The 17,120-nt window shown below is 41.9% G+C and overlaps 2 protein-coding genes across 4 annotated transcripts in view; one reads left to right on the top strand and one right to left on the bottom strand.

The window, feature by feature from the left end:
• The window catches only part of MPHOSPH9 (M-phase phosphoprotein 9), a 42,284-nt gene extending 35,885 nt beyond the window's left edge, over positions 1–6,399 (bottom strand). The window contains exons 1-2 of one of the 3 annotated variants that reach the window (XM_048821470.2): positions 6,289–6,399; positions 2,520–2,658 (exon numbers count right to left, since the gene is read on the bottom strand). In XM_048821470.2, the coding sequence (XP_048677427.2) occupies positions 2,520–2,626 (107 nt within the window). In that variant the 5' untranslated portion in view covers positions 2,627–2,658; positions 6,289–6,399. Of the gene's footprint in view, positions 1–1,085; positions 1,189–2,519; positions 2,659–6,288 lie in introns of those variants that run through there. The other 2 variants (XM_048821472.2, XM_048821471.2) reach the window with 2 other exon arrangements.
• Positions 6,400–6,716: 317 nt separating this feature from the next.
• Positions 6,717–16,605, top strand: MTRFR (mitochondrial translation release factor in rescue). The gene is made up of 3 exons (XM_048821481.2): positions 6,717–6,824; positions 12,112–12,429; positions 13,684–16,605. The coding sequence occupies exons 1-3, from the start codon at positions 6,732–6,734 to the stop codon at positions 13,894–13,896; spliced, it is 624 nt and encodes a 207-aa protein (XP_048677438.2). The 5' UTR covers positions 6,717–6,731; the 3' UTR covers positions 13,897–16,605.
• Positions 16,606–17,120: the final 515 nt, after the last annotated feature.

Raw genomic sequence — 17,120 nt, 5'->3', positions numbered from 1 at the left:
CTATGAACTTTACTGTATTCTTGCCTCATATTCCTTGTCCTAAGGAGACAGAGAGAGATTCCTTAGTGTCCATCTCTGAGTAGGACAGTTGTTAAAGACCATCAACAAACCCAGACAGAAAAATGGGATGACTACATCCTAGGTGAAAGCAGTTTTCTCTTGCTTGGCTGCAGAGAGTAAAAGGGGTTTAAGGAGTGGAAAATCTCCAGAAGAGAACAAAGAGACAGAAGTGTCAGAACAGGGGGTTAAAAAACACAAACACTGAGAACTTTGGAGTGATTCAAAAAAGGCAGGTTTCTGACCAGACAAAGCTAAAGAAAGCGGCTGCAGGGGCAGAAAGGAGATTCAGAAGAGAAGCCTGAGCTGGAGGAGTGAAGTCTCAGAGAAGGGATTTGGATCCCTGAGAAGAAACAGATTCAAATCCTGAAGAATGCTCACAAGTGGTAATGAAGTGAGGGCAGGTAATGGTGTGTAGATGTGTATTCTTTTGTCTTGATCTGTGTATCTCTGGTGCTGTTTAAAGCAAAAAGTGATTGTTCTAAAAATCTTTTTGCAAAATCTGTGTCTATTTGCTTCAACTATAATATGTCCCCTGAAGGGGTAAATTATAAACCAGAGTGCCCACAAAAATGGAGCTCTGGGAAAGGGCATGTTTAAGTTACTGGGGACTCTTAGGGAGTTCAGCACTGGTCCTGGGAACTAGGGCAACTGGGCCCAGGGATCCCACTTCCAGAAAGGGTACCACACAGAATCTATGCCCAGGCAGAGTGCCAGAGAAGCCAGAGTCAAACAAAATCATCCAGTGTCGGGATTCAAACACAGCAGTTTAGTGAGTGAGATCAACCAGGGCTACAATTTAATCACAAATTATAAATCCCTGTTTTCCAGGGAAATGCATCCTTCCCTCTTTCTATTGGGAATCTGGTACAGTCCCAAAAAAAATCTCTGTCCTAGCCTTAATTCCTACTTGGAAATTCTAACCTTCACAGGAGGTGAAAGTATAGGGTAAAGCCACAGAAAGCTTATGTGCTCACTAACCACTTGATGCTGAACTAGTAATCACAGTCCTACACTTGATTAGCTACCTGGTAGGTTCACTAGCCCAGATTTAGCTTCCTGGCACAATGGAGTTATCTGCTTAAGTGGACAGCTTTTTGTATTCCTTTTCGTGTTTTGCACATTACAGTTGTCTTGCAGAATCCTATTTCATATCAGGATGTTTACAATATATTTTCTTTGTTTTTATGAAGTGTAAAGAAAAAGAAAAGAACTGCAGTGCCTCCTTCTGGATTGATAGATATTATGAGACCATCACAATTACAGAATTTTTAATTTTTCCTTCTTGTCTTTATAAAGATGTACCTATAGATAGAATAAGAATTGGTAAGAGTCAACAGGTATGTTCTATTATTTTATAGCTTTATTTAACAAAATGCTCTGGATACAGACTGTCATTCTTGGCTCAACATTTATTGTGTCACCTGCCTGGAAATGGTGACTGTTAGCAGTTTGAGTGACAGACTAAAAGGTTGTCTAGTTTCATTCTAAGTACCTCTCTATCGTCTAAAGAAATGAGATTTTGTGGCTTTCAACAGCAATACTCATTAATCACAATAGATAGTCCTATCCCTCCTACAGCAACAGTATACTAAAGGAATAGAATTATCTTTATTCATTTCTCAATGCCAGAAAACACATCAGTATTACAAAAGGCTGTGCAAGATCACAACTGTCACTCACATGACACTGACATAACTGATCCCGGACTGAATGGACCTAATCCAAATCCCACTGAAGTCAATGGAAAATATCACATCGACTTCATTGGGCTTTTATCAGGCCCAAAGCGCACAAGAAGAAAAAAAGTTCAACCTTGAAAGGAAGAAAGAGACAAGTTGGAAAAACAAGGAAGATGCATTTTAAGAACAATAAATAAATGTGAACTGTGATGCTTCCTCCTACATTACAAAATGTAAGTACAGGTAAATGAATACAATTACTATTTTAATAAGAAAAGGAGTACTTGTGGCACCTAAGGTGCCACAAGTACTCCTTTTCTTTTTGCGAATACAGACTAACACGGCTGCTACTCTGAAACCTATTTTAATAAGCAATTTTATCATAAAAGTGGTCTTATATTAGCTCCATTTAACATATGAAAGAACAAACTATTCACAATATTATATTTGGGTAGAAGTGGCCTATATACATTTACATACAGATTTAATAATACAGCTGCATTCTCTACAGATTTAAAATAATAAAGAAGTACACCAACAATTGAGGTATTATTTCACATGTATGCTTTGGCCCTTTTTTGTCACCTTTCTTTTTGTCCCAGCAGAAGCTAACAAAGCCGCATAATAAATTCTGAAGCTTCTACTTTAGTGAAACAAGACATCACTTCAAATGAGTTTAGGCACCATCCAAACAGAAAGAGACAAAAAAGAGCTGTAGTCCAATACATATTTCCTCTTTTAAAAATATACGTATTAGTTTGTGCTATACATTATCATTACCTGTTAGTATTCAAGTTACAGCCAGAGTTGTAGGAACTTCTGATGTCAGATTCTATAGAAGAGTGAGAGAGTTCTTGCACAGTTTTCACCAAGTCCAAATTTTCCATATTTTATTCCCCAAAACGATACCGTTGTTATTCTTTGAAAATACAGAATTATCATACTTTCAATTCAAAAAGCAGTTTGGCTTCGTTGTTTGATTAAACAATTTGATTAATCTTTAGATCGGGGTGGGAAAACTGTGGCCCAAGGGCCGCATCCAGCCCTCCAGAAGTTTTAATCTGGTTCTCGAGCTCCCGCCAGGGAGCAGGGTTGGGGGCTTGTCCCACTCCGCGTGGCTCCTGGAAGCAGTGGCATGTCTCCCCTCCAGCTCCTAAACATAGGGGCAGTCAGGGGGTGCCGCACACTGCCCCCACAGCTCCCATTGGCCGGGAACCGCAGCCAATGGGAGCTGCAGGGGCGGTGCCTGCGGACAGGGCAGTGTGCAAAGCTGCCCGGCCGCACATCCGCATAGGAGCTGGAGGGAGGACATGCCGCTGCTTCTGGGAGCCACTTGAGGTAAGCGACGCCCAGAGCCTGTACCCCTGACCCCCTCCTGTTCCCCGACACCCTGCCCCAGCCTGATCCCTCTCCCGCCCTCCGAAACCCTCAGTCCCAGCCCAGAGCACCGTCCTGCTCCCCCCAAACCATCATCTTAAAGTTGCTTTTCCAAGCAGCAGCTGATGAAAATTAACTAGACTCTGTTTTTTTCATTGCTGGTATTTAATAATTCAGTAGGCAGCAGTGAAACTGAGAAAAGTCATGTCTGAAAAAATTACTTCACAGGCAGGCACTGCAGCTATCTCCATGAGAGGAGGATCTAAAAAAACAGAAGCTGGGGAAAGGGTAGAATACTAAAGATGCACACTTCCCTAATAGTCAGAGGTGCTTAGAAAAAGAAAGCTCTTTCTCCCTTCTAGCAGCCAGAAAAGATGTGGAAAGGCTTCAAATTTATCAGACACCTAAAAGTGGATACAAAAAATAGAGGTCCCAACCAAAGTTCAGGGACAGCTTCTTAGCAAGAATCCCAGCATTCACCCATTTTCCATCAGCCTGAAGTCAGGGATTATGTTCCTTAGCAGCAAATTGCTCCTGGTATTTGCTGGTGGCTCTCCTGACACCATTCTCTCATATTGGCTCTGTCTGGTAAGTTTAGTCTTTAAACTAATGGGTGTCTGGCAAATTTGCATCAAGCTCCATGTTAAAAGTTCCTGGATTGTGTCAACTGTTGATCCAGCCCAGGAAAGCCAGAATTTGCTCCCTCGGGAATCCATTAGTACTGCTCTACAAGTCAGCAAAAGAAACCATTATAGAACAATATGAGGTCCTTTTCTCCCTCAAGGCCTGAATAAACTGCCTTCACTGCACTCAGACTCAACCGCTGCCTCAAGAATATCAGTTCAGGACTGGTCCACTCTTGGTTATATAACAGCATCTGGAATAATTTTCAAACACAGTTGTCACATGATTTGCATCTACAAACAACACAAGAACAAACTATGTTACAAGTGTTCAGAACCTATGCCATGGACTTGCTGGAAGTGGAGAGGTGAACTACAGTGTGTGGTTTCTGTTGGTTGATCATTCCAAAAATAAATGGTCAATTGACTAATCAAATAATGTCAAAAATAGCCAAATATTGTAAAGCATTAATTGATCAGAACATTAACAACAGTAACAAAAAAGAGTATGACTTTATGGTGTCCAAAAATCTTAGATGGATACTTATACCTAAGTACAAAAAACGAGTTACTTAACTGAGTTATTTTAACTCAGAAAAATGCAAAACACTATTAAGTGGAGTTCTGAAAAAAATGATAGCATAATTATACTTTATAGCAATATTAGGTTAGCATTTAAATATGAAGTTACTCAAGACTTAACAGTTACAAAAGAAAAGAAACATGAAATTAAACAGAAACAAAAACAAACATATGGCAACTATAAAAGAAAAAAAGTCATTTTTAAATGCACTTATGCGAGGCCAACTCTTCAAGCTTAATGGCTGCGCATCTAATTTTCTTTGTGTTAGGGAGAAGGTTTAATGACTGAACCCTCCTCTCAGTTTGTACATTTGTCTAGTCAGTTTAGATAGTAAACACTTTGGGACATGGACCATGTCTTTTAAGTTGTTTAACGTGCTTTGTAAGCTGCTACGTATATTGATGGTCTGGTATATGATGATATACATGCATACACAGAATGTTTGTTCTGAAGATTACACCCAGTTAAGATGCTCAACTTTCGATCAGTTCACCTTTTCCCCCCCAAACAGGTAGTGAAGTGAGCGACAAGACATTTAAGTAGGGTTGCTAATTGATAGCATGAGGATGCAAACAAAAGTAGGCTGCTGCTGAGCTCTGGGCGTTCTTGCTGGAATATCTGTTGACGATATTTGACATTGGTCAAATAATAGGTGACCAACTGGCCAGTCAATTGACCAGCTTGCCAAGCCTAGTCCTGTCCACATTACAAATTTTAACGTTATTGTAACTGGATCAGGAAATAACTCAGCTGTCATGGGGTCCCTTATTTTGGTTGTTCTTGCAGTACCGATCAGCCCTTACAGTCCCAAACACTGATCTTCCATTTAGTGTAGAAAGACACTAAATTAGACCAGTCTGCAAAACTAACCCTTATGTGTTTTCCCTCAGATGAACTGATGCAAGTTTTTTAATAGAAGTTAAATACCTGTGAGAGTAAAAATATGGAGAAGTCAAGTGCACATAAAATTGCATCTAGATTGCTCTGAACTTTCAGCATGCAGAAACTACATTTCAGACATTAAATGTTGGCTTTTTTTATCACTCTTAAAATAACTGGGCCATAAAAGAAACACATTTGATCACTAAATTTAATTTGGGAGAACTAAACCACTTCAATTACACCAGTGCTTAGGAGCGTGACAAGTAACCTCCAAACTCTTTTACAATTTTAGACTATTCTCACTTTTAATTAAACAGAAAAATGACAGGAAACATTTCCTGGACTCTATTCTTACAGGCCAAGGTACATCCCAGAACAAACTCTAGGACCAACTCAAAAAAACATGAACTAAACATGTATGCTGGTGAGCTGCTACACCAACACCAGCACATTTACAGTGGGGATTACCCCCCTCATTTAACAACCCCCACATCTGAGCAGCATCTGGTCTCTTTGCCCTCAAGTACTTTCCTCCCCTCCCACTTCAGGCCCTCTCTCTGTCCACTATCTCTCCCCTTTCAGGCCCCCATCCTCCCTCACGCCCCTTCCCTCGCATTGGGTCCTCCCCCACCCTCTCCTCACCTCCCACTAGTTCCTACCCCACCCTACTGGGTCCTCCCACTCCCTCCAGCCTCTTCTCCCATCTCTCCCTCACTCCTCCCAGCTATCTCCTCAGTCGCTTGCTCTCCTCTCCCCCTCTAACCCCGCCTCCTTTCCGTGGGTTTCCTCTCCCCTAGAGCTCTCCGCCCCGCACCCCGTTCCAATTTCCCAGTCCAGGCTCCGCCCCTCTCCTCTCATTGGGCGGCTAACCACCGCGTTTTAGACTGTTGACAGGGCTGCTACCCCAGGATTGGTCAACAAGACCGCCACTCGCTGTTGGGGGCGGGGTCGAAGCTATAATTGAGGACGTCTCGCCTAACTGGGACTGAGGGGGGAGGGGGCTGAAAGCCGCGGCATGCTAAGGCCCGCGTCACTGGGTGTCTTCTGCTCCAGGGTCCCATGTCTGGGCTCGCTCCGCCCTTACCTGCATCTCTGCCTGTTCGGAGGGAAGGGTATCCTGGTTTCAGCACTGCTCCCCTCCGGCGACCGTTAGGCGGTAAACAAGCACCAGCCGCGATCTCCTTCCTCACGATTGGCGGCTGGGATTCGAACGTTGGGGGGGGGCAGAGGGCACGAGAGACTGGCCCCCTCGCGATGATTGGCTGTTCTGGCCGCGCGCCAGACCCAATCGTGCGACGTTATTGGCTGAGGTGCGGGAAGTACAGGCGAGCCATATCGCCGCGTTCGGATTGGCAGGTGCGGCTGCGCGCCGCACGAGTACCCGGGACATGATTGGCTGATTGGTTTTTGCGCTCCGGCATAGTGTGCGGGAGGACTGGCTTGCCTGCGCATGCTCAGTGAGGGATTCTTGTGGATTGGAGATGCGCAGAGCGCTCATACAGTAGGAAGTGTATTACGTATGCGCAGATGTATGTCTGTGGTACTGTCTTGGGGGGAAGGGCGCATGCGCAAAACGGCCGATGCGGATGTTGTGGGACCTGTGCTGACCCTCCCTTGCCTGTAAGTAAGAAGGGTCCCGCCTGGCGCCTTAGAGCGGTTGGGCGCGCGCCTGACCCCGAGCCCCCTTTGATCTGGACTTCAGACTCCAGCTCTTCGCTGCGGGTTTGTCAGGCTACAGGCAGGGGCCCAGCTGGGGAGAGAACCCGGCTCCTATTCCTGCCCCCCTCCCTCCCGCTCTAACCCTCCATCCCCTCTCTGCTCCCAGAGCTGGGGAGTGAACCCAGGAGTCCCGGCTCCTATCCCTACCGCCCACCGCCCCCTCCCCCGCTCTGCTCCCAGAGCTGGGGAGTGAACCCAGGAGTCCCGGCTCCTATTCCTACCGCCCACCCCTCCCCCCCTCCGCTCCGGTCCCAGAGCTGGGGAGTGAACCCAGGAGTCCCGGCTCCTATCCCTACCGCCCACCTCCCCCGCTCTGCTCCCAGAGCTGGGGAGTGAACCCAGGAGTCCCGGCTCCTATCCCTACCGCCCACCCCCCCCCCCTCCCCCGCTCTGCTCCCAGAGCTGGGGACTGAACCCAGGAGTCCCGGCTCCTATCCCTACCGCCCACCCCTCCCCCTCCCCCGCTCTGCTCCCAGAGCTGGGGAGTGAACCCAGGAGTCCCGGCTCCTATCCCTACCGCCCACCCCTCCCCCTCCCCCGCTCTGCTCCCAGAGCTGGGGAGTGAACCCAGGAGTCCCGGCTCCTATCCCTACCGCTCTAACCCTCCATCCCCTCTCTGCTCCCAGAGCTGGGGAGTGAACCCAGGAGTCCCGGCTCCTATCCCTACCGCCCACCCCCCCCCTTCCCCCGCTCTGCTCCCAGAGCTGGGGAGTGAACCCAGGAGTCCCGGCTCCTATCCCTACCGCCCACCCCCCCCCTCCCCCGCTCTGCTCCCAGAGCTGGGGAGTGAACCCAGGAGTCCCGGCTCCTATCCCTACCGCCCACCCCTCCCCCCCTCCGCTCCGGTCCCAGAGCTGGGGAGTGAACCCAGGAGTCCCGGCTCTCAGTCCCCCTTCCCACTTTGCTCCTAGAACTGGGGCGAGAAGTCAGTAGTCCTGGCCCCCATCCCTGCCTCCCCCCCCCCCCCCACCAACCCTCCATTCTCTCTTTGCTCCTACAGCTGGGGAGGAAATCTAGGAATCCCAGCTCTTGTTCCTTACACACCCATCTTGACACCCCGCCCTCCTCCCCGAGCTGGGGAGAGAATCATAGAACTGGAAGGGACCTCGGTCCAGTCCCCTGCATTCAAGCCAGGACTAAGTATTATCTAGACCAGTGGTTCTTAATCTTTACTGGAGCCTGCACCCCTTTGGTTATCAAAATATGTTCTCGCACCCCTTATGAAAAACCTAGATATATTGTGTTTGTATATTACAGTAATTGTTAAAAAATGTATAATAAAAACCTAGGTTTGATGAAACAAAGTAGTTGTATTTACATGACTGTGCTTAATTTGTGTTTTCAGTTATTTACTTTCTAAAAAAATCTGGCATGTCTCACACCCCAGTTTAAGAACCACTGATCTAGACCATCCCTGATAGGTGTTTATCCAACCTGCTCTTAAAAATCTAGGAGTCCTGGCTCCCACGCCCCCTTCCTCTGTTCTAGCCACCACTGCACAAACTCCTTTTCAAAATTGTCTGTTTTTCATGGACTTAGAACTGGGTTGTAGAACTTCACTTAAGGTCTTGATGGAGCCCCCAAAAATATGCCTGATGGGGAGCAATATGGGTGTTCAGCCAGCAGGACAATGCATCTGCAATATTGAGCCTCCTGCTTTGTCCCTCAGCTGTCAAGGCCCTGGTGGTATCTCCAGTGACTGAGAGAGAGGACCCATCTCGCTCCCCATACACTGGAAACCCAGGCTGCAAACCAAACAGAGCAGGTGTTCAGACTTTTTATTCCCTTGACCTCACATTCTACTACTTTTTTCTTCTGCTTCCCCAGGCTTGTGCTCACAACCTCAACTCTATCCTAGAATCCTTTATGCTGCTAATAGTGGGACAGGTGCTTGTTAGGGTGCTGCCAGTGTGTGAGGGAATGAAAGCAGACTTGCATGAACCACAGACTGAGAATCACTGAAACAGTTTGTGCAGGCCTTACTTACTTAACTATTAACCCTAGTCAGTGACCTTAAGTGGATGGTACTCTTCTTAAGAAATAGATACAAGTTATTGCAAGTGGTTATTTGCATTTCAAAATAAACACTGATGTTTTGGACTAGTTCTTAGTTGCCCCAACAGACATACATACACACAATGCCAACAGGGTGCTAGTTGCTTTACAGACAGGTATGAAGATAAGGTGCCTGTTCCAAAGATATTATATTAGAAGGGGAAAAAACCCATCTCTTATCTATATGCCATAATTGCTTACCATGATGAATAATTTCCAATCTGTTTTTTAAATCAGATCATGGTCCCTTGCTGACCTCTTCCTAGCTGATCCTGCAGTAAAAGCATGATGCATTGTTTTTACTACCACAGTTATTTCCTTGACAACTGATATTGTAAGTACTGGATTGTGACTTCACTGCAGGATGAAGCAAAAGGAGAGGATGAGCTGTGAAGGAGAAAGCCATTAGTGAAAACACATCTTAAGTCACATAGGAAGTATTTATATTTTTAATGTATAAGGTGACCTGCAAATCAGTATGATAATGCTGATTCATTAAATAATGCTACTCACTTGTGTAGCACCTTAATAAGGCAGGTATTGCATGTCTTAGAGATGGGTGAAATAAGCTATCGGTAAGAGACTTGTTTAATGTCATACGGTTGGTCAGGGTAGAAAGAATAGGACACAGGTGTCCTAACACCCAAGTTGTCCACTACTCTTTTTGTAGGTGACACCCTTGCATTTAGGAATATGTGCTGACTGCTCCAATTAGGAAGGCTAGCAGGAGAATATTCAGCATATTAAAGTACTGACTGTTCTTCTTCCTAGCCTGACTGTTAAGGGCATTTTGCTAAAATTGATAAAGTTTTCTCAGTTTGAGTTGCAGGATATATTTAACCAAGAGACACCAAGACAGTTGACTATTTAGAAGCCTTTCATCAAAATGGAGTGATACTTCTGTGTCTTAAGTGTGTGTGGAGACTTCAATAATTAAAATCTCCAGTGTGCTGTTGGATGTTATAAATAGGATATAATAATTGCAGAGCTTTCAAACTGTACAAACCTCCTGATCTAAGGAATTCTGACAGACTTGACATTTCTAGGACTGTATAAAAAAACCCTGGGATGATACTGTTTTTATATACTAAGATGTTTCCCCTCATTAAGCTATATTAAAGATAGCAAGGTACCACCCATTCTGAGTAGGACTATGGTTCACCATTATTTCCTTTCTCTCCTACACACACAATATCTAACAACTGTGGGGGGGGGGGGTTTAGACCCTGTTTTGTGTAAAGTGAAATCCTGGTAGGTCAGTCTTGCTCTGTACATATTTGTTTTAGTCATTTTTTATAGCTGTAGCATCAAGGAACAGTAGCAAATTCACATTAGTCTGCAAGCATTAAGCACTCCCCAAACCTTCTCTATTCATGTGTGATGAGTAGCTCAGACAGTTATCCTTTGTTTCAACTAAGGTTATATAAGCAACCAGTTACTGACAATAGTAACTGAGTTGGAGGAAGGGGAAAATTGTTACCATAACTCATTGCTGCTATGCTTTGAAGAATTAAATGTTGCTTTATGGTTTCTGCAATAAAACACTGCATTCCCATCTTTTAGTTTTTAGTGCCACCAAGTGGCCAGTTTTACTTGCTCATTAAAACTACTCAAAACTATTTCCGTTTTTCCCCCTTTCTTGTACCAGTGTAGATTTATTGCTAGTTGAATGTCAACATTTTTCATCAACTGCATTCAGGACATACAGTTCACGTAGTCATTCTTTTGAGCCAAATAAGTAAATATTTAAAGCAAAACAAAGACATTTATTATCTTAACTTAGGTTTCAGAGTAACAGCCGTGTTAGTCTGTATTCGCAAAAAGAAAAGGAGGACTTGGGGCACCTTAGAGACTAACCAAATTATTTGAGCATGAGCTTTCGTGAGCTACAGCTCACTTGAAGTGAGCTGTAGCTCACGAAAGCTCATGCTCAAATAATTTGGTTAGTCTCTAAGGTGCCCCAAGTCCTCCTTTTCTTTTATCTTAACTTAGAGCCCAAGGAACAGTGCTCTTTGATAACACTAGAAATCTGGAGTCATTTGTGTAACCACAGAATAGGTGGTTGCAGTGCAAGCTTCCCTGCACTTTCAGGCCTATAAGGATCAAAAACCCTGACTAGGAGGGATCACCTCTAGGTGTGAAGCATTCTGTCTTCATAGCCCATTTGCTCTTTCACCTGCTATCTTAAACTGTCAGTGTCCATTTTGATGTGGAAACAAACAGTTATGAAGGGAAAAATAGAACCGGAGGAGTGGGCACAAAAATCATGAATGAAATCACAAAGGTTTGATGACAGGAGCAACTTATGGCAAACAGCAGAGCACAAAAGATTCTTAATTTGAAATCAAGTTGATCAAGCTGGTATACTGATAAATTCAGTAAAGTCAGTGCAGCATGAAGTACCAGCAAGTAAAACATATTACTTCCATTTATTTTAAAAATTAGAATGGGAACCAGGAATAGTCTCAAAACTATAGGAACTATTAAGCTAATGCAAGAATGAATCTGGACTTAAGGATATCAGGACTTGGTGGGAGTTTTGCCTGAGTAAGGACTTCCAAATAAGATTTTTATGTAGCCAGGTGCATAGCCTTCTCTTTCCATTAGGTCTTTACCCCCTTCTTTTCTGGTATATGGGATAATATTCGGACCGTTGCTTTCTTGAGACCAGGATTTCACCCAGAGTGTATAAACCAAAACTGCTTCCCTATTTGAATGCTGTTTTGAACCATTGTTTATATCAAATTTCCAAGACAAAGTAAACTTAAAAGAATGATGTGAGCGATTAGTTTATTTCACCAGAACTAACTGCATCCTAAAGCTCAAATTTGGACACATATTGTGTGAGGCTTTTCTCTGTTAATAAGTGTTTTCAGGTGCCACTTAACACCTTGATTTTGAAATTTAGTCTGTTTTAATTTAGTGGCTATTTTACAGATGCAACAAAATAAGTGGCCAAAGTTGTTATTTCGTCTGTAAGGCAACTTCATAACATTCATTTGAAATATTTAGCATTCCAAATTTGACAGATCTGTAACAATGTTACATAGCTAGTTTATAACATCTTTTAAAATGCATTGGGTCATATTAGGCTAAACTAGATCATGTTAAAACAAGGTATTTTCTATTTCAGGTTCCAGTCAAGAGGAGTTTTTGTTTCCATTTCCTTATGAATGCTTCAAGTTTGTTTCATTCCTCAATCTTACTAAGCAACATAAATACTTTGTCTTGGAGGCCATGGCTTTGGAGGCAGCAAAAGTTTTTATCCCCCCGACTGGCTGTACCTTTATTGCCGGTAGCAGGAAAGAAGAATTCTTGTGATCTTCTTGCACTAAGTGAAACAGACTTAGAAGAACAGTTTGTAAGAGGTGATGGCCCAGGAGGCCAAGCAACTAATAAGACAAGCAACTGTGTGGTCCTGAAGCATATTCCATCTGGGATTGTAGTCAAGGTAATTCATTTATTTGGTTCCATTAAATAATTGAAACCAGCCTGATTATATTGTGTTATTTTGACAAATAAAATATGCAGAATTTTAAAATATGGTGTGCAGAATTCTTAATTTTTGGTGCAGAATTCCCCCAGGAGTATAATAATTAGACTTTAAAAGCTAAATGATAAGATTTTTTTTTTTGAGGCAATCCTTTCATTCATAGGAAAAGTAGGCAACACCAAATTTGCATTCAAATCTTGCATCCAGTTAAAGGGATCCTGAAATTTTCCTCTTCAATAGCTCCTATCATCTAAAGAACTCCAAAGTACTTTATAAACTTTAAGCTTTCCAACATGCTATGCCCTAAGGAAATTTCTCCATTTTACAGATGGTAAAATGGAGGGACAGAGTTTAAGTGACTTTCCCAGGGTCCTAGAGCAGGGAACTAAAAATCAGAACTCCTGGCTCTCCCTTCCCTATTACAAATGCAAGATGAGACTACAGATCCAACAAGCTTGGTACAAACTGAGCCTACCTATTGCTCCTCAAATTACTCATAAGTAAAAATAATTTATCAACTAGGGGCTGCCCATTGATCCTTATGAGACAAATTTTTGCTCACTAGCTGTAACTTAGTGTCTTCCTTTTACTCTGTATAATTTAAATTCAGAAGTAACTTCAAAAGAATGGAGGAGCAATTTTCAAGTCTACCAGTGAGAAAGGATTAAGACAAAAATCAGTAGGCAAAACTAGAAGAACCCTTAAACAATAAATGCTACTTCAAAACACTAACTTCATGTCATCTGATGGCTACCAAAAATGGTTTGCCGTTTACTGCTATTGCAGAAAGAGAGAGGCTAGCTCATTTAAAATGGATTTTTTTGAGCCATTAATTTAATTAATAGACTTCATAATTGTTCTAATCATTTCTTGAATGTTACCACATAAAGAGAACACTTTTCCTTTAGAAACTGTCATGACACAAATTTGGCTTCTTATTTCCTTGTGCACTTTCCCTTACTAGTCTGAAATTAAATATCTCTTATCAGGGTTGCTTTTTTTCCTTTCAGCTAGTACATAAATAAAATCAAATTACAAGCCAAGTATTCTACTCCTTACTCATATAAACATTTTTAAGTTTTAGGATTAATTTATATTAATAAGGATTTTACAGGATGAGGCTCTGTAGTAGTACAACATGTTTAGTAAAAGGAAAAAATGTGTACGTGTAGAATGAACAGAATTAATTTACAATAACAAATTTTTTTTTAGTGTCATCAAACTAGATCAGTGGAGCTGAACCGACAGAGAGCCAGAGAAATCCTGCAGCAAAAAGTTGACCTCTTTTACAAAGGTGAAAATAGTGACATTTTCAAAGAGAAAAGAGCAGCTGAGAAGAAAAAGCAAGAAAAGAAAAAAAGAGCAAAGGAGAATCTAGAAAAGAAAAGGCATATTAAAGAAATGCAAGAATCAGATGCCAAATAAGTGAGAGAGAAAATACCGATTTGGCTCGTCAGGGAAAGAGGAGAGAGTTTGTTGCTACCCTTGAAACATGTGTTAGAAGTTTTCTGGCTTAATGCTGTTAAGACTTCATAATAAACACTATTAAATTGTTGAGTTTAGTGACCTGCTATTAGTGCAAGGCTAAAGTATTTAGCCCAATGTTAATAGCAGTCATATATTTCATCTACGGTGGGCATCCTGGTACACTCAGATTCAATATAATCGTCAGTTCATTTGTGCCAAGTTTCGGACAGGTGTGATAAGAAAACAAGATCCATAAAACCTTAATTAAATGGATGTTACAGGAAAACGCTATCCACTTTTGTTAATGGAGGGAAAAACTCAAATCAGCTGAGAATATTCTTCTCTCACTGTGAGAGGATTTAGACACAATCTCTAATGCTTTCATGCTTAAGTCACATAAAGATGAGGACTTCTTCTGAAACATAGTTGGCCTTATCCTATAGTCCATACTCAGGCAACATTTCCATTTAAATCAGAATCCCCTTTATAACTTACAGTAGACAGATTGGATGAGCTATAAAAAAAAACCTCTCATTTCTAGTAGGGTTGTCAATTAATTGCAGTTAATACAAGCAATTAATACAAAACAATGAATGTTTTTTTAAATGAGTTACTCGCACAGCTTTGTTTTGACCTTCTTACTTACTGTACTACATTACTTGGTGGACACTGGCACAGTTCTACTGTATTCTCATGATCTGGAGTGATTAAATATCAGAAAAAGTTAATGGAGCAAAGCACCAAAAGTTTAGGTCTTTTGAATGGGAAGTTTATTTTTAAGAAACCTCTGGATAAAAAGACAGTTATCTGTAGCTATTGCAAGACTGAATTCCAGTACCATCGAAGTACTTAAAGTCTGCAGTACCACATACGTGCTAAACATGCTTTCACCTCCAGTTCTTGTGCTACAGATAACCCACTGACAGCAAATGAATCCTGCCAGCTGCAACAGAGTACACTTATAGAGTTTCAGGATTGCTACAAGCCCATGGATCAAAGTACAACAGTTTAACCAGTACTATTGCAAAGTGCATAGCTATGGAGTGCAGACCACTCAACATTGTAAACAGAGGGCTAAGAGACGTTCTTCAAATAGGATCTTCTAATTAGTCGTATACCTTGCCCTCCCAAGAGACCATTGCCAAGTATTTGTGATGCCTATATCATGAGAAGACTACAAAGTTGGAGCTTCTGAAAAATGCACTAGCTGTTGCTTTGGGTGGTGATCACTGGACATCCTTGAGCAATCACAGCTGTGTTGGAGTCACAGCACACCTAATTGATGCTGCATGGACACTGCAATCATTTGCTTTAACGGTAACACACATTGAAGAGAGACATTATGCTGAAACATATGCAGAGTGCTTCTTGGATGTTGCGAAAGAATGGAATATTCAAGAAAAGGTAACAACAATTAGTACTGACAGTGCACACAGTATGATTGCAGCAGCCAGTCATTTGCCTTTTGAACACATGGCATGCATCACTCACAGTCTGCAGCGATCCATTACAGTAGCACTCGATGGTGGTTTAGAAAACGTGCTGGCAAAATGTAGAAAACTTGTGGGCCATTTCAAGCACAATCCAGCTAACAGTACAGAGCTAGAAATACAACAAACTGCAAATGGACAGAAACAAGAACCTCTTGTACAAGATATTTCAACCAGATGGAACTCCACATTGGGTATGGTTCAGTTCATGCTTAGAAGTAAAGCTGCTATCACAGCCACATTAGCTCTTCAAAAGCCCAATCTATCAGTGCCACCAGATAATAATTTTGAAAAACTGCAAAAGCTAGAAACACTACTTGAGCCTTGCAAGGTTGTGACTGAACTCCTTGGGGGGAAATTGTATGTCTCGTGCTCCGTGGTTTTACCCGCATTCTGCCATTTATTTCGTGTTATGGCAGTCTCTGACAACCCAGCATATGTTGTTCGATTTTAAGAACACTTTCACTGTAGGTTTGACAAAATGCAAAGAAGGTACCAACATAAGATTTCTAAAGATAGCTACAGCATTCAATCCAAGGTTTAAGAATCTGAAGTGCCTTCCAAAACCCAAGAGGGAAGAGGTTTGGAACATGCTGTCAGAAGTCTTAATAGAGCAATACTCTGATGCAGAAACTACAGAACCCGAACCACCAAAAAACAAAATCAACCTTTTGTTGGTGCCATCTGACTCAGATGATAAAAATGAAGGTCTGTCAGTCTGCACTGCTTTGGATTGTTATCAGGCAGAACCAGTCATCAGCATGGAAGCATGTCCTCTGGAATGGTGGTCAAAGCATAAAGGGGCATACAAATGTTTAGCATATCTGGCACGTAAATACCTTGCAACGCTGGCTACAACAGTGCCTTGTGAACGCTTGTTACCACTTTCAGGTGACATTCTGATAAGAAGCGGGCAGCCTTATCTCTCAAATGTAAACAAACTTGTTTTTCTTAGTAATTGGCTGAACAAGAAGTAGGACTGAGTGGACTTGTAGGCTCTAAAGTTTTACATAGTTTTGTTTTTGAGTGCAGGTATGTAAAAAAAACTCTACATTTGTAAGTTGCACTTTCACGATAGAGATTGTATTACAGTACTTGTATGAGGTAAATTGAAAATACTGTTTTTTACAGTGCAAATATTTGTAATCAAAAAATAAAGTGAGCACTGTACACTTTGTATTCTGTGTTGTAAATGAAATCAGTATATTTGAAATTGTAGAAAAACATCCAAAAATATTTTTAATAAATTTAAATTGATATTCTATCATTTAACAGTGCAATTAAAACCAATTTTTTTTAAATCATTTGACAGCCTTAGTTTTTAGACATTATATCTTTGTCAATTGAAGAAAGATGTGAAAACTAACAGACAAAGATGTGGAGGATACAGTAGGTTGAAAGGAACGTCTGTGAGTTCACTCATCTGAACCATTTTTATGCAAAATTGTCCCTTTCCCAAAAATGTATTATCCTCCAACATCCATAGTTTGCACTGATAAGTCTCCCTTTCTTTGGGTTTCATTGTCCAGTTTCAGTAGACAGTTTTACTTAGTTTACCTTGCAGAATTTTGATGTGACTGAATACCAGTGTTATGCCATTGTCTTTACTATATCACAATACACTTAAATAGTTTCACCTCAGAAAGGGTCTTTATTCTGTTTTTAAAATTTCCCCAGCTTTATTTGAATAGG

Source organism: Caretta caretta, chromosome 15 (assembly GCF_965140235.1).
Source record: "Caretta caretta isolate rCarCar2 chromosome 15, rCarCar1.hap1, whole genome shotgun sequence".
NCBI classification, from domain to species: domain Eukaryota; kingdom Metazoa; phylum Chordata; order Testudines; family Cheloniidae; genus Caretta; species Caretta caretta.
Note: the sequence above shows the minus strand (reverse complement) of the source record. Positions and strands in the feature narration are given on the sequence as shown.